At 33.1% G+C, this 21,177-nt stretch overlaps 1 protein-coding gene across 2 annotated transcripts; it reads right to left on the reverse strand.

The window, feature by feature from the left end:
• Positions 1-4,880: 4,880 nt before the first annotated feature.
• On the reverse strand, positions 4,881-21,157 carry LOC111511734 (uncharacterized). 2 transcript variants are annotated; one of them, XM_074185926.1, is made up of 2 exons: positions 20,637-21,157; positions 4,881-5,685 (listed from the first exon to the last, which is right to left on the reverse strand). In XM_074185926.1, exons 1-2 carry the CDS (start codon positions 20,881-20,883, stop codon positions 4,934-4,936), a joined length of 999 nt encoding a protein of 332 aa, XP_074042027.1. In that variant the 5' UTR covers positions 20,884-21,157; the 3' UTR covers positions 4,881-4,933. The 2 variants fall into 2 exon arrangements, with proteins under 2 accessions (XP_074042027.1, XP_023023534.2); XM_023167766.2 differs by lacking the exon at positions 4,881-5,685 and adding an exon at positions 12,112-14,055 and having other exon boundaries at positions 20,637-20,994.
• Positions 21,158-21,177: the final 20 nt, after the last annotated feature.

A 21,177-nucleotide genomic window follows, 5' to 3' on the forward strand; every position in this document is an offset into this window, starting at 1 on the left:
ATTACTTTTTGCATGGACTCCAAATGCATATTTGTTAATGCTAGCTTCTTTTCTGAAACAGTAAGCCCATTTTTTTTTAATTTATGACTGTAGGTATTAGAAAAATACTCTGCAAAATGTCTTGTGACTTCATTGTTGCACATATAACTCAAAGCATTATCCAAAGCCGAAACAAAGTTCGATTCAATAGTTTTTTGTTGCAATATTTTTAGTATTTTGTAAATTTCTGAACGCTTGTCCTTAGTGGAAATTTTATTCAAATTGCTCTGCCAAGCTCTGTCAACATGTCAGGATCAAAATAAGTGTTGTGGATAAGGCGGAGCTTCACCCCATACCATGCGTTAAAAAACACCTCAGCCATATCTGACATGAAAAATTTACAATGAATAACTCCTGAAATAAAACAACTGTAAGTACCAACCACCACCAAAGCAAACTAATGTGAAATTGTACATACACATGGTGTCCTTGATTGCTGAAAAAGTACACTCTGCACTATGGTATCTTTTCTATTTGTGAACATTTCAGCTACTGGAAAACCATGGTGATAGTCATTGAGGCCATGGGTACTATCGATGGTAATTGTAGATGGAAACTGTTTCATCATTTGTCTTTGAAATGTGTTCATTATTATCAAGCAAAAGTCCTCTTTTCTTGAAATACTATGGTCCTTTCCTTACTCTTTATAAAACAAAATAGGATTTCCTTTGAGATTTTCACATTCCTTCACCCAAAGAGCCACAGAAAAGGCATCATTCGAATCTCGCTTTCCATCTTTCAATTCAAGACCATAGCTTATTTTTATATTCCTCAGATCCTTAGTAGTTAACAAATCTACTTTTTTCAAATGTTCACAAATATTATCACGAGTGAATTCCCAGATTCTGTGAAAAAATTGGTTAGGTTATTCACAGGATTCTGGTAGAAGGTGAATAATTCAAAATTGATAAGTGAATATTTAGATGCTATTTTATATTTAAATCACAGGATTCTGCAGACATTGGGATAAGAATTGTTTATTAATAAGTCTCTGATGATAACATAAGTATAAAATATGATTACTTTTGGGGTGCAACACCATTTGTTATCTTTGTGGCAATATTATGTTTTTCAGTTTTTGACAATCTAATGTTGTATATCAAGCTTACGACCATAATGTACTTTTTGCCACTCTACCAGAATTTTGTTTTCTTCAACAACTTTGATTTCACTTGTGCAAGAACTATTTATCTTACAAGATCCCTGGCTCTTCAACAATCTATGTCTTCGATTACTGTTGTCACTGGGGATATATAGTAACCTACGACAGAGTGTATAAAAAATTCAAGCAGCCCTTTTTGAGATATAAACTGTTTAAATTTTTTATTCTATCTCACCCTTTATCAAATTGCACTTATTAAGGTTAATATTTAGATTTTTGAAATATAGGTACCCTCTCTCAGCAGTACCATATCCATGTAGCATCTCTGTACCCAATCTCTATACCTTTACACTCAATAATCAAATTAGTACTCACTTGTACTCCTGTTGCACTTGTAATAAGTACACTATTTCACCAATAGTACTAGCATTCCTACTTTTCAAAACATAAGAGCAATTGTTAATTGTTTCAGTATTTGATTTCCAAATTTCAAAATCTGATATAAATAAAAATATATTTCAAAATAGTGTTATTCTGATTTTAGAATTAACAAACCATTTATATTTTTCATAACATAACCCTGTTTCAAACTTCAGCAGACGAATTCTCTGCAAATGGTCCACTAAATTCTTATGGGTTTTGGATGCAGAATCACAATCTGCTTCAAGGCAACGACTACTGAAAATTGCACCGCATCCCTTCTGAGATGAATAAGATACAGGCTCTGGATTTTTTTGGTGCACTTCTCTGTTATGAGATGATTATGTGACATATACTTTCTCACATATACTACATATAACTGGCATTTTCTGAATTCAAATTTCTTTACAGGTAGATAAAAAAAGAAACCGCAGTATAACAAAAGCAAGTTCTAACACATAACCTGATTTTTAAAGTATATTTTGTAATTTCCCGCGAAATACAAACTGGGTACACTTGGCAACGTTGTTAAGGACTGGGTGGTTTAGCCTCTCGTCAAAGTATAACCCACCCATGAACAGCCACTTTGAGATTTATCGCTACCGGAAGAAGCTACGAAGATTTGAAATTTTCAGCGATAAATATCTCCTCAAGTTTTGGGACACTTCCTACCAGAAACCGGTAGAGATATATACCATGTTTTAAAAAAAGATGTTCCTCGAATCGAGTAAATTCTCATTTCCACTATTTCTATTGTTGCCGATGAATCAATTTCCGTTAGCTTGGTTGACATCTCCTCGTATGCCTTATTCTCTGTCAGCATACTCACTCAATTTGACTTCCAGAGACATGGAAAGTTTCTGTACATTTCAGTAAGTTCCGTCATAAATTGTTTACTACATTGCTTCAAATCACTCATTTTATATACACTGAATACGCACACTACTGATATTCAAAATCTACTTCGTGACTAACGGTCTGCATACTACATTCGGGCCGACTTGAACGATCCCGTTCATAACCGTTGTGAAAAATCAGATCAAAACAGATAATTTGGAACGCCGGCAATCACGACGGTGTTCTGCCACACACCGACCGGATTATCCAAACAATTTTGCACGTCGGGTAATCCTGTCGAAAAATAACGTCTGTGGGGACCTTAACAGAAATCTCTTCGCGGAAGTCAACTACGAGTTAACTCGCAGGCAGACACGCTTCGACCTGTCGCTTCTCTAAAGCTGAATCACAGATACGCGTCCATATTTGTCAGTAGTATCTCAGTGCACCACATTTATGTCTTTTTTGAGTGTTTTGTTTTGTAATTATTATTATAATTAAATTATCAAGAACCCAATATGGATGAGAAAAGACCACTGACTCAAAATGAAATTGAGTACAACACAAACTTAAACGATTCAGAATGTGACAGGATATTTGGCGAAGATGGTAACGACAGTAGCGATTATGAACCTAACCTGAAGTTAATCCCGAATCTGAATATAGTGAATTGCAGTGTTGCCAACAGACATCGGTCAAATTACACGCCGCCAACTGTCAAATTACACGTTTTTGCACGCAAATGTTCATGATTACACCCTCTCTGGACACCCTCTTTGACATTGAAAAGTAGAGGCAAGGAAATTTTTTTCATAAGTCTTTAACGGTAAATTAGCACAGATTGAAATATCGTGACCTCGAAACCGCCTGTTAAGAGAATGTATATAGTTGATTCTGCTAATTACACGGCTGACGGAACTGGGAATAGCTATAATGCACCCTTGACTCTCTTTCAATACTTGTGTAGCTTTTGTTCGATGCATTGCCATCTCATGTGCTATTGTGCTATCGGGAAAAATGTCCTGAAGTAGGGGAGTCAAAACATCTGTTAATGAAAATGGTAAATTATTAGTTGTCAGAAGGCCTGCTAATTTGATTTCTGCTCGTCTCGTTTTTTCAGACAATGGATTATTCAATAACTTCGATAAATCTGAAGAGATTGAAACTTGTTTCTCTAGAAATTTATGTTTTGTAGATTGTCTGTGTTTCAACAAGGTTGCCTTATGAGGTAGAATATTTACTTGGCATAATTTGCAAAAAGCCTGACATTCTTTATGTTTTCCCATATCTTTTGACTTCGTCAACCAATTTTTCAAATTTGATTCTTGCAACCAACACTCACAAAATTTATATTTTCTAGTTTTCTTCGTATTTTTCACTTCTGACTCAATAGTATCGTCAACCTTAATACTAGATGTACTTGGCGCTACTAAAAATTCTGATGAAGACATTTCACATCTATCTTCAGGTTCATTATTCATCTTCTCATTTCTCTCTAATATGAGCTACTTTAGAAATTACACGCAAAATTCCATTACACGCATATTACACGTAAGGGGTAAAAATTACACGCATTTCGTGTAATTACACGCAAATTGGCATCACTGGTGAATTGGTATAATCGTAGAACGTGATCTTTTCAAATGTTGTAAGACATCTTTATGAAAAATTCTGAAAAAAATTGGTTTTACATACAAAAAAGATTATTCACGTCGTGGTTTGATGGAGCTGCCTGCCTAGTATTGCAATGAAACGTATAAACTTTTTACATGATTACATGAAACTTAAGAAAAAGGGTTTACGCCAGTTTGTATTCTTGGATTAAACTTGGGTACTCAAAGATAGTATAGTCGAAGTAACCGATATAGTAATCTTAAAGGTCGATTCATATTAGGCGCTCAGGTCTCGGTTCGCTCACCGTTCGGTCACAATCAAGAATATGTATACTATTCACATTGAACGATCAACATCCAGTCTGGTCAGAACATTATTTTTTATCAGTTAATATCAAAAATGTTAAAAAAGATCTCAAATGCTGATTTAGCTATTATTGCTGTATGTTTGGATGATGAAGAGGACGAAAACCGAAACGAAAACAAAAAACGCAGGACAATATGGGTACACGAAATTTTAAAAAGCGAAAAACGGAAGGAGAATTTTTTACTTTGTATAGAGGTCTTGCAGATTATGAAACTAAATTTTTTCAATATTTTCGTATGACCAAATATACTTTTCAATATATTTTAAATAAAATTTCAAGTGATATAGCGAAACAAAATAGTACATTTCGTGAGTCCATTTCACCAATTAGCTGTTTGTTTAAGGTGAGTCAAAACACAAAATTATTTTTACAAAATAAACTCATGCAGTACATGCATGATTATATTTAATCATATTATGTTGATTTTGAGTCGTTTGAATCTTCTAAAAAAAATTCTGTTTAGGTAGTAATAATTTTATTAATACATCATTATTACACAAAACGAACTACATTATGAACTTAACAAAAAATAACAACTAAAAACTTGGTTTTACCTAAAGAGGTGTATTAGGTGAAAAATGTTCGTAGTAAGAGGATGCCGAGGATAGGGGTGTAGGTACAGATGTTTGCGTACATGAGGAATTTGATTGAGGACGGCTTTGATTTACATAATTACTACTGAAACCTGTTGTAGTAGACTGAAAATTTCGAAGAGGAAGAGAACTATCATAGTCCGATGCTGAATGTGTTTCAAAATGATGATATTGAGTTGAGGCCGGAAACAAATATTTTCGTTCGATTTCTGATACTACATTAAAAATGGTAGTTTTTACTGTATGAAAATCCGCTGGTGTAAAGGAGCGTACAGTGGCCTTAATACTGTCAAAAAATAAATCTATGGAGTCTTTTTCTTTTGATTCTTCAATACTTTTTTGACTTAATAAATAATTCATGAGTGTTGAACTCGCAGATTCTTTGTTCGAAGGATTTTTTCTGGATATTCTTTTCTTTTTAATGTTTTTTTGAAGGACTTCTCTGGGCGCTGCAGGAACATCATTTGTCTCAACTTCAGCCTCAGTCTGCTCTTCATCGTTACCGTCAATATTCTCCTCATCTGTTCCATCGTGTATTTGTAGTGACGATACCCGGGCCTTATCCATCATGTGCGGCAACAAAAACGTCATTTCATTCTCGTACCTCCACTTTTTCTTCTTCTTGGCGGCTTGACCAGTCGTACTTCCATTCGTCTTACATATTTTTCTAAATTGAGATCTCAGTGACTCCCATCTTTGCTTGCATTTATCAGCTGCAAATAATGAAAAAATGATATCTAATAATAAACTTTTATTATTATTATGAGAGGTAAATTTGTCGGAGTAATAAAAGTAAATTTAAATAAATTAAAAATCATTCCACCATTTTCCTAAACAACCAATAAATCAATTATTCTTATTTCGTTTCAGATATTTAGCAACAGGAGACTCACTACGAACTATTGCCTTTAGTTATCGCCTCGGCCATTCCACCGTCCACGAAATTGTAAGGGATGTTTGCAATGTAATAATATCAAATTTACTGCAAGAATGCATACCGACGCCAACCAAAAAGAAATGGAAAGCGATCGCCAATGATTTTTGGCACTTGTGGAATTTCCCTAATTGTTTAGGGGCGCTAGACGGTAAACATATCGAAATAGTGGCATCTCCAAATAGTGGATCGAATTTTTTTAATTACAAGCGCACCTTTTCGGTGGTATTGTTGGCACTATACTAAAACCAATAATGATTGAGAGTAGAAGTAAGCCCAGTTGACAGCAAATCGGGGGCGTGCTTATTAATTTTTGAGAGGGTTAAGAATGAAATAAAAATTCTTAGTACTATTAGTTAAAATATTCATACACATTTTTTATTTATTTCATTAAAACTTTGCAATATCGTAATTTACCTAATCGTTGTAGTCATTAGGTGGGCCTTATGAAAACGGAGTAATAATCGTGGTAATTATAGTAGGTACCAAATAAATTAACAATATTAATAAAAAACACAATATATATATATATATATATATATATATATATATATATATATATATATATATATATATATATATAGATATATATATATATATATATATATATATATATATATATATATATATATATATATATATATATATATATATATATATATATATATATATATATATATATATATATATATATATATATATATATCATCAAAGTGAATTATGATTGGTTCAATATTGTGTTCAATACGGTTGTCTACGTCCCACATTTTTTGCTCCTCTTTTAAAACATGCTTCATGCATTTCTTCCAGTCTTCTGCAGAAACAGTTCGAATAGCTTCTTGTAGGTGATGTTGCACGTCCACTAATTTAAATGTTCTGTTTTCTCGTGCCACATATCCTTTTACTTGCGCCCAGATTAATTCTATTGGGTTTAATTCGCAGTGGTATGGTGGTAACCTTAAAACTGTAATTCCACGACTTAACGCCATTTCATCCACTGCGAATTTTTTATATTTATCTGTGTGTAATTTTGTTAGCTGAAGTAGTTCTGCCTTTAAACGATCTTTGTTATATTGGATGTTCTTATTAATTAACCATTCTTGAATTGCTGCTTTTTTCCATGATTGTTTCGGTAATGGTTCTAAATGTCGACTATGGTATGGGGCATTGTCCATGACGATGACAGACCCAGGTTCCACAAGTTGAATGATGCTTTCAAACCATTTTTCAAACACCTCCGCATTCATCTCTTCATGATAATCGCATGTTTTCTTAGATTTAAATATTAATTCACAATTTGGTAAAAATCCACTGTCGCTTCCTATATGCGTAACTATCAGACGACTACCTTTTCCAGATGGCTGTTTTAACCCAACTGACAAACCTTCAATAAAGGCTTGTCGTGCACTTGTTATATTACCACCCTGCCTTACTTTTTTGACCGTATGTCCTTGGTTAACCCATGTCTCGTCCATGAAGTACAATTTTTTTTGAGCTTCTAAAATTCGTCAATTTTTCTTAGATAGTTTCTTCTCCATACTATTATTTCTTGACGTTCAATGAGAATGCTTTTCCTGTCAACTTTTCCGTATGTAAATTTCATTTCGTGTACAAGTTTCCTAAAAGTTTCTTTACCCATTTTTGGGACCAATTCATGATAGCTAAGTGCCTCCAGAACTGTGTGTAGTGTGGGCAGCTCATTTCTGAAAAAGAAACTGTGAATAGTTCTGCGTATACTGGTTTTGGCTTCTTCATCAACTGGGATTTTTTTTCGTCCGCTACTAGTTTTTGGCGTTTGTACGTCCCCATGAATTTCTGCTTCTCTTAGTATTTTGTAAATCGATGATTTTGGTACACCGGTATAATCAGAGCACATATCAACCAATTTATCTTTTGTAATTGTGGAACTTAATGATGTAGAAATGTCCGGTTGGTTATTCGGAGGTACACACGTAGAATTACAGCACATATGCACAAAGTCATCTTTTGGTGGCTGATGATCTCTTTCAAGACAAAGAAATACTCGCAGTACAATTTGTTTTCCTCTTACTGACCGAGACTCCGACCGTTTTACCTTTTTCGACGTGGAAGGCCCGACCATGTCTCCCATTTTTTTGAGTAGTTTGAGAACGGTGTAGAAATATAATTATGTAACGCTTAAACACTTATTAGCACTATTATTTTCACCAATTGTTATCACAACACGTCGATTGCTGACTAACTTAACTGTAAAACGTACAATTCACGCTGTATAATTCACAAACCAATGATACGCTCATGGCTGCAAGTATATTAGTGAGGACTGCAACGATGAGATGGAAGTTACGGTAAAGTGACAAAGACAGAAATATCGTTGCGTACAGCGTTGCCACTAGTTGTGATAAATATCTAACACTATACAGAAAATAATGAATTTTAACTGATCAGTAATCAGGAAATGTATAAGTATTACTCATTACAAGCTCATTACTGATTTTTGTCATAAATAATACCTTTTAATCGTACTAGTATTGTGTATTATCTATAATTTGCCACAACCTACAACTCTACTGCTTACTATATTTTGATTCTGCTATAAACTGGTAACGTAAAATTTAGATATGACAACGCGCTTTACTCTCAATCATTATTGGTTTTACTATAGTTGTCGCGCAATACAAATTTATTGCCGTTGACATAGGATCGTACGGCAAAAATAGCGATGGGGGAATATTTGCTACTTTAAAGTTAGGAAAAGCCCTAGAAAATGGAACACTAGACATTCCAGAAGACAAGGCGCTTCCTGGAACTGACATTCTGGCACCATATGTAATAATAGGGGATTCGGCATTTCCTTTGAAAAGGAATATTATGAGACCATATCCTGAACCTCAAACTATTGTCAATATGGTAAAACGTGTTTTTAATTACCGTCTCTGCCGCGCTCGCCGTAGAGTGGAAAACAGCTTTGGAATTTTAGCTCAAAAGATTCGTCTTTATTTTAGAAAATTGCATTCAAATCCAGGAAATTTCGGGAAAATTATTTTAACTACATGTATTTTACAGAATTTGTTGCGGGATTGTGCATCATTTAACTGTGGTTCAGCCTATACGTCAGATGGAAGTAGAGAAGAGCAGTCTCAGTTCTTTTCTTTGCCAAATCAAGGAGGCAATGCTGGCGAAGATGCTTTTCAATGTAGGGAAATATTTAAACAGTTTTTTCAACACGGAAGCTGGAAAAGTTCCATGGCAAATAAATAAAATATAAATTGATCTTATTATACTTGTATGGATACGTATCTACATCATAATTATTTTTGCATTAAAGAAACTCCAATATATTTACCTGTTTCATTAAATTTCTCTGCAATTTCCCTTCATATTCTCTTTTTCAGTGCTGTGTCAAAGTATAATTTGTCGCCCATATTGTATAATTCTTCATGATTCCTAACCAATTCTATTAATTTTTCATCCATTTTGCCTAACTAACTCAAAGAAACACAAGGTATTCAGAAGAAAAATGCACACTGACTGAGTGTCATTTGTACATACTAGCACAACGGTTCGCTCACGGTCCGTTCAAAATATCCGTGGAAAGAAAGACCACGATCAATGAACATGACCGTACCGTGAGCGAAGCGCCAAGTATGAATAGTCTCGTTTAAAAGCGAGTAATAATATTTGACCGCGGCTTGAGTAGAGTGTGAGCCGAGCGTGACCTGAACTATAATGTGAATAGACTGTGGTGGGCCCCTATGGTTTAATGTTTTGGAACACTTACCATAGGTGAAGAATGAACCACGTCGCCAACCTGATTTTATACCGTGGCCCAAACCGGCCGACTTTCATACTCAGAGATCGTTCAAATTCACCCTCTCAACGACAAGGGAGCTGTGTTGCCAGAGAAAGATGTTTTGGGAAAATTCAAAAACGACTTGAGTATGCCACAATAATAACTTCCTGTTTGGAATCGAGCGGCTGTTCCCAAACAGGTAGGAGGTTGCTTTGGTTAACTAGATGTTTGTTATAAACCTACTGAATGACAAACCAACGTACATTTTAAACATTTATTGAATAAGAATTAAACTGATATTATAATAGTACACACAAAAACAAAGAACATCAGGTGCATGCAATTACCTAAACACATAAACCTTGATTGATATTAATTAGAATAAAAAACGTGAACTCTAACCTCATTTTAGATAATATTTACTGTGAATAACAGGTACGCCGTCTTACTCTATTTCGATAACTCAGGGCAGAAACGATAATGATATATAATCATTGTTTTTCATAATACTGTATGCACAAAAAATAAAGTGACATGTTTACCAATCATTTACAAGGAAGTCATTAAACTTTTCTGAAACTTTAAAAATATCCAAATAGACAACAGGGAACATAATACCAAAAAATCATCAATAATCAAGTAGAACAGTAATAATAAACGAATACACAATTTCAACACAATAAAAACCATGACAAGTAGTACACGCATAACATATAGGACTTCATTATTATATTCAATACCTTGTTCACCTGTAATTTATTATACATAATCAAAACATAGAAATAACTCATAATTCAAATATTTCAAAAATTTAACTAAATAATAAACGTTTCGTATCCATAAAAATGCAAGATTTAACATCTATAGATAACAAGTTGTCAATATTATTCACATATCAAAGTACCTATTACATATACATCAACGACAAATCAAACACCATTGTATAAACATTTTCAATGAACATGGGGAAATATACGACAAACATGGATTCAGTAACTCTTCAAGTCATAATAAATAACCCACAGGTATTTACGCAAAATTTACTTCAGATGGAGGCTGTGATTATACCACAGTAAATGCGGAGTCCCTTTTCGAATGATACTCACGTAAAAATAAGAAGTAATACTTCATTTTTGTTAGTAATAAATACTCGTCCTTGGATCGGTTTATTCTAAGCTCGAAGAATTATTCGGACTTTGTTTATTTCGGGATTAACATGACACTTCGTTTCCAACTGATTAAACTTTCGATACGCATAAATTTACTGCTAGAGATTATTTCCACATTTAAACCGACTGATTAACGTTTCACGTGAACTTTTACTGACGGAGAGCACTTCAATTTCGACGATTCAAAACTAGATTGGGTTACATTTTAATAATTAACTTCGCTGGCGGAGACACATACACTTATTTAACACTTCGGATTTACTTCGCGAAAACTTTTTACTGACGGAGATGGTCTCATCTTGGCTGGTCAATCTAGACTGATTTAATGCAAATTTTGCTTCGAATTTATACTCAGAATAATAGGCGATAACAGAACACGTGCAATTTGCAGCTGTTAGATTCCCTTTGTTTTAGTGACCACCTGGCCTCATTAATTTTCTATAATAAATTACTGATGACAGTTTTATGATTATTAGAGGGATGCCGCCAACTCTTTATCTTTCGCGATGGACTGAACGCATCGGGATTTTCGCTTAATTGATATTAATTGTTCTCGCGAGTCGTCTGGCGTTAATTGATCAATTTAACAGTTCTTCGTGTCTACGTATTTTTAATTACCGACGCACGGTCATTCGGTTCGTCACAAGACCTTAAAGGTGCGGCGAGGTCAAAGGCCAAAAAAACCGATTCAAAGGAATTATGCCGCAAGGAATTAGTCCATGTGGACTGAAGAATTGGCGGTTCGTATTGGATATTTTTACTAACCGACTTTTATGATTGGCTGAAGAGTCATAAAATTAAATTTGAAGTCATGTTACAGTGACCAACAGAATGTAGCGATGAGTACCGCCGTTGTGTGTGTTATTGAAGGGGAACTGCTGAAAGGTAGGGGGCACTATATCTTTTACTTGAACTATACCATTGGGCGATCCTGGCAAAATTCCAACGTTAAAAGTGCCAAATGCTTCGTCTTCCACCGTATCACTGCATCTTTAATTCCAACGATCATATTTAACAAAAAATTTGTATAGCGATAATGTGGGAAGAGATGACACTTCAGCTGACAAATCCCAGACTATATGGAAAGAAGCTTTAAACAAAGCTACACCTGATGTACGGGCTGAAACTATTCGACAAACCAAACAAAACAAAATTACATTGGGATAGAGAAGTTGGGTTTGACAGGGAAGATGTTCAGCCTCTCATAATAAATTTCGATTCCGATGATGATGACGAGTTATAATTGAAAAATATATACAATTAAACGAATTTAAATAAAATATTTTATTTTTCATCACTCATTATGAAAAAATGGTGAAGTGACACTCTAAATGTATTACAACTAAGTAACTTAATAGTAAGTAAGGTTAATAGCAATAAAACAAATCAACAGAACAACAAAATTTGAAAAGTCGAAGTAGCGCACATGTTGGCAACGGCGTAACTTGTCATCTTCTGACGTCATTCTCTTCTTAATGTTCAGTACCTTCATAATGTGTGTAATTTAAGTATAATATAGTAAGAATAATTATTCAATTATGTTTGCCTTAGAAAGTGTTTATAATGTATTTATCAATAAAATAATTGTAAATGGTACTCAGTTAAGCAGAGTAGAATTAACACTGGACTTTGCAAGGATTAAAAAATAAAGACAGTATTATTATTTTTATATTTCGAGATAATCTATGTATTCCATCAACTTAACGATTTTCGATACCAGAAAACAAATTATCAGGAGGTAACTTTGCACTCCTAAATGTTTTTTGTGGTTTTTATGGGTTTTTGAAGACTTCATGTTGACTTTACACTGAAATGGTTTTCATCAGTATGTTCTGCATGTAAAAGCATTATGAATGAGTTTTTTTTTCATGAGCTTTCAAACTCTTGTTTTGAGTAATTGACTTTAAGCAGATTTTACACTGAAATGGCTTTTCACCAGTATGTGTCGTTTTATGTGTTTTCAAACTACTACTTTCAGTGAATGACTTCAAGCAGATTTTGCACTGAAATGGTTTTATTCCGGTATTATTTCATGAATTCTCAAAGAATTACTGCGACTAAATGACTTGGGGCAAATTGAACATTGAAATAATTTTTCGACAATGTATTTTTTCATGGGACTTCAAGGAACTACACAAAACAAATGACTTTGGGCACATTTTACATTTAAATTTAGTCCCAGTACGAGTTCTTTCATGTGCCTTCAAATTACTTTTATTGATAAATGGTTTCAAGCAGATTTTGCATTAAAATGGTTTTTCACCCGTATGTGTTCTTTCATGAATTTTCAAATAATTACTGTTAACAAATGACTTTAGACAAATTGTACACTGAAGTGATTTATCACGAGTATGCGTTCTTTCATGCGATTTTAAATTACCACTCTGAAAAAATGACTTTGAGCAGAATTTACACTGAAATGATTTTTTCCCAGTATGAATTTTTTCATGTCTTTTCAAACTACTATTTTGAATAAATGACTTTCGGCAGATTTTACACTGAAATGGCTTTTCACCAGTATGTGTCCTTTTATGTTTTTTCAAACTACTACTTTCAGTGAATGACTTCAAGCATATTGTGCACTGAAATGGTTTCATTCCAGTATGTATCCTTTCATGGATTTTCAAATTATTATTGTGAGTAAATGACTTCTGGCAGATTTTACATCGAAATGATTTTTCCTCATTATGAGTTTTTTCATGGATTCTCGAATAACTTCTTTTAGTGAATGATTTTGAGCAGATTTTGCACTGGAATGGTTTTTCACCAGTATGAATTATTTCGTGCTCTTTTAAATGACTTCTTCGACTGAATGACTTTTGACATATTTTACATTGAAATGATTTTATCCCAGTATGAATTCTTTCGTGTTCCTTCAAATGACTTTTACAAATAAACGGTTTAGAGCAGATTTTGCACTGAAATGGTTTTATTCCAGTATGTGTTCTTTCATGAATTTTCAAATAATTACTGTGAAATGACTTTTGACAAATGGTACACTCAAATGATTTTTCAACAGAACGTGTTTTTTCATGGATTTTCAAACTGGGCCTCTCTGTTGTATCTACTAACTCATGTTTCCCGATTTGATCATTTGCAGTGCCAAACTCCTTTTGACATAACACTGATGACTTCTTTTCATTGAAGCTCTCTTCTTTCTTTTCGATGACTGTTTCATCCTCTGTTTTGATAAAAACGTTTCCAGAATCTGTGAAAAAATTATTGTTGAACAAAAATTCATTTTTCTCTTTTTTACTGTTGATTTAACACCGCAAAAGGGTGTTAAATCAACAGTTCTACTATCTACAGTTCTACTATCCGAATAGTTTACAACCACTAAAAAGTTCGCGAAACAAAGTTATCTTTATATATATATATATATATATATATATATATATATATATATATATATATAAGTGTACTCTTATGACACAAGTTATTCCTATATTTCGTTAAAATTTACTATCATCTTCAAGGAAAAGCTATAAAATTTGTATGATGGTGATACAAGGTCACAACTTACTGTTAGTGAGGTTGGCCGTGTCGAAAGAATGTTACATTTAAACAATTGAAACATGTCAATACAATAAACAAGTCACTACATTAAAAGAGGTTGACTCCTCACTGGATACAAAGTAGAATATTGTCGATATAATGTCATATAATGTCGATGATAAAACTATGGAACAAAAGAGAACTATTATGGTGCAAGTGTGATCAGAGACATCTGCTGTTCTGTAAGTAACTCAATGAGAAAACTTAACTTAAGGAAAACTATTGAAGAGGTGTTGTTAAATGAAGATAAAGCCCTGCTATAGGCAGGTTGGAAGTTTGCTAAAAATGAAATATTCAAAATGTTATGATTAAATTGATGAAAAACCATAATTATTATTGGTTTGGAAAACATGCAGATTTTTGTCAATATCTAATAAAAAGACATAGATTTGACTGAGATAATCAATGTCTGATCTTTTATTAAGGCAGTTATTGGATTGTAATATAAATGACATTTCCAAAAACAATCTTTTAGATGTATTTCTTTCAGTTGATACAATTTTTGTTGAATTGTAGTCCATTTTATCACCTTCTTTAGAAACATGATTACTGAGAGCGCATCTCTCCTACTATCACTTTTATGTGAGCTGATTCTGTCTTTATGTAATCTTGACGTTTGACCAATGTATTTCCTACCACAATTTAAACATGGACTGGAATAGATTGATTGAGATTGAAAGTTAATAGGAGTTTTGTACTTCATTTGTTCGACCAAATTAATTTTCGTTGACTGCTTGTGGTATGACCAATAGGTCAAGAACCTACCAGAACTGATAGGCTCGTGATACCAATCTATGAGTAGAGTATTATCTGGTGTTCTGATAACCTTCTTGTCAAGGAAAGGAACCCATTGTTCGTTGGTCATGTTAAAATGTGTGTTAAAATAGCACATTTTTAATTTCTCTCTAAAAATGTCCGAATAAGTAAAAATTGATCAGAAAAGTTAAACTCCATGATGAGTTTGTTATGTACACATGAATTGATGACAATTAACCGAACTTGTTTTTTAAAATAAAGGGGATATCTGTCAAAAATTAGCAAAACGTTAATTTTATCCTAGTTGCATAAAATTTGGCATATGGATATAAAATTGCCGTCGACACAACTTTTTCAAGTAACTTTTTGTTAAATTCGATCTAGAAATGCAGTTTTTCAATAAAAAAAAAAAAAGTCGAATTTGACAAACACTGAACGTCAGTGGGTCGCAGTTGGCCGCATCATTTTAAGTTAAATTTAAAGCACAAACAAGTGCCGAAGTTAAACTTCATTGAAACTTTTTGAAAAAAAAGTTTCCCATATGGTACGCACTTCAATGGTGACACTGTTATATATATATATGTATATATATATATATATATATATATATATATATATATATATATATAGATATATATATATATATATATATATAGATATATATATATATATATATATATATATATTACAGTTACACCTCTCGAAGCGAAGCAGTAACTCGTCTTGATAATGCCATCTGAGATGATGGCGAAACGTCGACTATCGAATACTACACAACGGATGAACACCCGGAAAAACAACACATCATATTCTACCATCCGTGAAAACCTACATTGTAATATATATATATATATATATATATATATGTTTTTTCATTTTTGGTAACCAGTTGTTGTACATCTTTGCAATTGGCTGCACCGCGCTGATGAGGCCAATAGCCAGAAACACGTGTCCGCGGTTTGCCTCCACATTTCTTGAGTGTTCTGTCCACGAATTTCCCCCTTTTGATGTATATCATACACACTCGATAATAATCTATATCTATGTATATGTATATATATATATATATATATATATATATATATATATATATATATATATATATATATATTACAATGTAGGTTTTCACGGATGGTAGAATATGATGTGTTGTTTTTCCGGGTGTTCATCCGTTGTGTACTATTCGATAGTCGACGTTTCGCCATCATCTCAGATGGCATTATCAAGACGAGTTACTGCTTCGCTTCGAGAGGTGTACACAACGGATGAACACCCGGAAAAACAACACATCATATATATATATATATATATATATATATATATGGAACCAACAAATAATGGGGCTAAGCAGCAAATGAAAGAATACTCTTTAAAGTTTGTCCAAGCTTTCGGAAATTTAATAAATTGTTTCCATCATCAGGGATGAACTTTTTGAGGATGTTTCATACGATGGTTATGTAAAATATTGGACACAACATGATGGATGAACATTGATACAATACATTTATAAAACTGGTTAAAGGATGTCTAATATTGGATAAAATATTTGTGAAAAACGTTACAGTTTAAAATAATTTGAAGGAAGAATAATGTCAAAAAAAGCACAAAACAAAATATATTCTTGAACACTGCTTTTATTCCACAGACGAGTTTCTCGTCACAACAAAGCAACTGAGTCATGCACTCAACACATCACTTCTCTGAAATATTCCATTCTTCTATATATATATATATATATATATATATATATATATATATATATATATATATATATATATATATATATATACATATATATATATATAAATAGATAAGTACTCTTTGATCATTCCCATATTGATTTCAATTTAAGAGCCACCGGTATACAGCTGTTTCAGCCTATTGGGCATCGTCAGTACCGGGCAGGCGGTCCTCGATTGAAGACAAAATGAGAAAAAACCAAGAAAGTACTTGATAAAAATAGCTGCGTAAACGCAAGCGAAACATAAGTGGAACCACCTATTGGTGTGACACCCATATATATATATATATATATTGGATGATGCAACTAATATGTCAACAATGATGCAACAAATATGTCATTCTCAGAGTATCAGGTTGAATTGCTTTTTTTAACTGCCTCAAGAGAAATAGAGTACTTGCTAATTTGTTACAGAGCTGTTCTATGTGATTCGACCATGTGAGTTTGTCATCAATAACAATTCCGAGTAGCTTGACAGTATTTCCCATTTGTAAGTTCATATTAGAGGAGAAGGTTATTTTTTGGGATTTGCTTGCGTTCAACTTGAGTTTGTTTGCAGTAAACCAATTTTCAGCACGTTTTTCAATGTTATAAGAAGAAGAAGTGAGTTCCATAAGGTTTTTACCGGTACTCATCAAAGTAGTGTCGTCGGCGAATAGAACACTTTTATTGGGTAATAGGAAGTTGCATAGGTCATTTATATAAATTACAAATAAGAATGGCCCAAGCACTGACCCCTGTGGGAGACCAAGTTTTATAGGTAGAAAGTCCGAGTTTCTTTGATTAACAGTAACACATTGTTTTCTATTTTCTAAATATGAACTGAATAACTTCAATGCCACCCCTCTAATACCGTAATATTTGAGTTTCAAAATGAGTATTTCATGAGAGACACAGTCAAAGGCCTTCGACAAGTCACAGAGTATATTATCCGTGAGTACACCTTGTTCCAGACCCTCAACTATACCTTCCAATATATTAAGAATTGCAAGAGTTGTAGAGCGATTTTGTCGAAACCCATACTGTGCATTATTCAAAAATGGTTTTTTTTTCAAAATATTTCACTAGTCTATTTTTCAGAATTATTTCGATGATTTTAGCAAATATGGAAATAATGGATATTGGTCTATAATTGTCAATTTCTGTAATATCTCCCTTTTTATGTAAAGGAATAACTCTGGTAAATTTGAAACTATCTGGAAAAATGCCTTCACTGAAGATCAAATTGATCATTGATGTTAATGGCGCAAGAATTAGATCTGATGTTTATCTTATGATATGGCAATTTGATTTCGAATTATTTAATGCATTAATTGCATCAAGAACCTCATAGCTTGTGACTCCCGTTAGGAAAAAAGAATTGCATGGCACAGGAAAATGTTTGTATTGGATCAAGTCGTCTGGTATATTGGGTAACTGGTTTATTATATTTCCAGCAACACTTGTGAAGTGAGCGTTGAAAGAGGTTTCACATATTGGAGTTTCAGGGTTACTTTTAGTTTTCCTATTTAACTCATAGTTTATAATTTGCCAACTAGCTTTTGATTTGTTTTCTGATGTACTGATATAATGTCCATATGAATTTCTTTTCGCTTCTTTCAATTCCTTCCTGTAGCTTTTCTTAAGCGAATTGTATGCCACCTTATCAGTAGGATTTTTCTTTGAGGAGTAAGATAAAGATCTTTTCATAATTATGTTGGGTTTACATTCAGTGATTTTGTTTAAGATTATATATTGTTCAATATGGTCAGACAGACATGGATCCAATACACCTGAAGTCATGTTCTGTTTCTCTATATTTGTCAATACATTATCAATGCAGCTGGATGAATATGCTGTTATCCTGGTGAATTCAGATATGATTATAGTGAGGCCAAACGAATTTAGTAAGCATTTCATTTCAGATAAAACATTCGAATTCGACTTGAAATTAATGTTAAAATCACCCAGTATTATGATTTTATTTTTACCTCTTACGTATTTATTTAATAAATTTTTCAGGTTTACCAAGAAAATTTCAGCATTTCCCAAGCAGGATCTGTTAAGTGTTATTATTAAGACTTGGTTTGATAATTCTAAGCCACAAAATTCAGAGTTTATCTCATCATTCAAATCCTTTAGTTGTAATGGTTTAGACTTTATATTATTTTTTGTAAATATACCTACTCCTCCGTGTCTATTATGTATTCTACAGAATTCTGCTGCCAGAGAGAATCCTGAGATGTTGATACTTTCAAGATTTGTTTTTTCTTGCCAGTGTTCTGATAGACATATTATATCAAAATTGAATTTGTTCAGAAAAAGATCAATTTCTTCAGTTTTATTTGATAGGCATTGTATATTTATATGAAATATACTCACCACATCGACCCCCTTCAATTCCTTAGATAAAATTGATATCCTTTTCGTAACTTACATTAATAATATATATATATATATATATATATATATATATATATATATATATATATATATATATATATATATATATATATATATATAGTATAGTATAGTATATATAGTATAGTACTGTCATCTTTTCTGGCACTCCTCCTGTCAGTTTGAGGAGTACCAGAAGATGACAGTACTAAACTGTCGAAAGCGCTCGCAGATAATTAGAATCTTAGCGACTGGAGAAATGTATAGTAGAATGTAATAACGGGGTCTCTCAGTCAAAAAATCAAAAATCAAAAACTCTGCTTTACTTTGCCAAGCCAATTCCAACATATTTCTTTCTTGAGGTTTCTTGTAATTAATTATCATGTCACAATTTTGATTGATAGGTACAACTGGAATGTCTGGCATCAAATTAATCTAATGAAAGCCTTTTTCACACACTATAACTAGAGCACTCTCTCCGCATGCGTTTCAATAAACAAGTTAGCATCATCAGGAGACGATTAAAACTATATCTTTCAACTAAGTTAGAACCTTTTATATACAACTGGATGTACCATATATATCAAATTCTGAAATGCACTCACCGAGAAGCATCAACAGATGTACCCTCCTCACAAGAATGCATATCAGAATATTCTACTATTTTTCAATATACAATAACAAAGAAAATAGGAGGTCTGTTAAAAAAATAAGGTGAATGTTCAAGTTTCCAGGGCTAAGTATATTCGATTAGCAATTTTTTTCATGTTAGTACATTTCTTTTGAACATATGTTCATAGTTTCATCTATTTAGAATGTTTAGTTTGTTGGTGAGAGGCATAAAAGTTTGAAGTGTTTTGGGTATCTGGCGATTTTCTGCTATCGAAAAAAATTCATCAAAGAATTTGCATCAAATGTGCGAAATGTTGACAGTGGCATACTTACGGTGATAATATTCTGAGTGTTACAATCTTTTCACAGAAGGCCAAGAAGATGTGATTCTGAAGATTTTGTCAATTGAGACATAATGAAAATATCAGCTGGTAGAGAAATTAAAAAGCATGAAAATTACGGAGATGTTCATTCCGGTGAGGATATCATAGCAACAAAAACCCAGCATCGAAATTGAAACCACCTGATCATATTGAATGGGATTGGAATTTTTTTTCAAAGGACAAAACACAAGCACTACAGGAAAATCGTTAAGGCGCTCTAAGGGCGGTGCCTGTGAGGGAGTAGCGATTCGCTTTGGATTTGAATCGCTTGAGATTAAATTTCTAAATGCCAAAACACTTCATCAGACTACAGTACCTGTGGTGAAGGAAAATGTGGGTTTTGAATCATGAGTCATATCTTACCCTGTATGTCAAGGAACTTATTTTGAGTGCCTTCACTTATTTCTTCTATACATTTTTCTGATTTGGGTTCCTGGTAAACATCAATGACACTTTCACTTTTAATCTGATCTATATCATATTTTCCAGATCCACTGACCATTTCAGATTCACCTGCTTCACATTTCATGATATTTGTTTCAAAAATCACTTCATCCCCAACAGATTCAAGTTCTCTCTTAATATTTCTTCCACAATCATCAGCAACCATTATCTTTGAACAGTTTGAACAAGAAGTATTTGTTATGTCGATGGTAAGATTCCTAGAAACCGTGGTGTTCGCAACCCTTAGATTTTGTTTTGAACTCTTGAAGAAACCACCTGTTTCTTTTAACTATACTTACGAGAGTTTTCCCAAGATGGCGCTATTCTGAATTGTTCGAGTCCCCGCTGAGTCAGTCAAATTAATTATTATCTGTCATTGTCAAAAAGAATTTTCAACTTTTGGTATTTTGAAATTGGGTAAATTTTCGTTTTGTGGACACCCGGCGATTTTGAAAAAAAT

The sequence above is a fragment of the Leptinotarsa decemlineata genome, unplaced genomic scaffold, assembly GCF_025532065.1.
Source record: "Leptinotarsa decemlineata unplaced genomic scaffold, Ldec_3_MD MMD2_tig00078363_RagTag_RagTag, whole genome shotgun sequence".
Taxonomy (NCBI): Eukaryota; Metazoa; Arthropoda; class Insecta; order Coleoptera; family Chrysomelidae; genus Leptinotarsa; species Leptinotarsa decemlineata.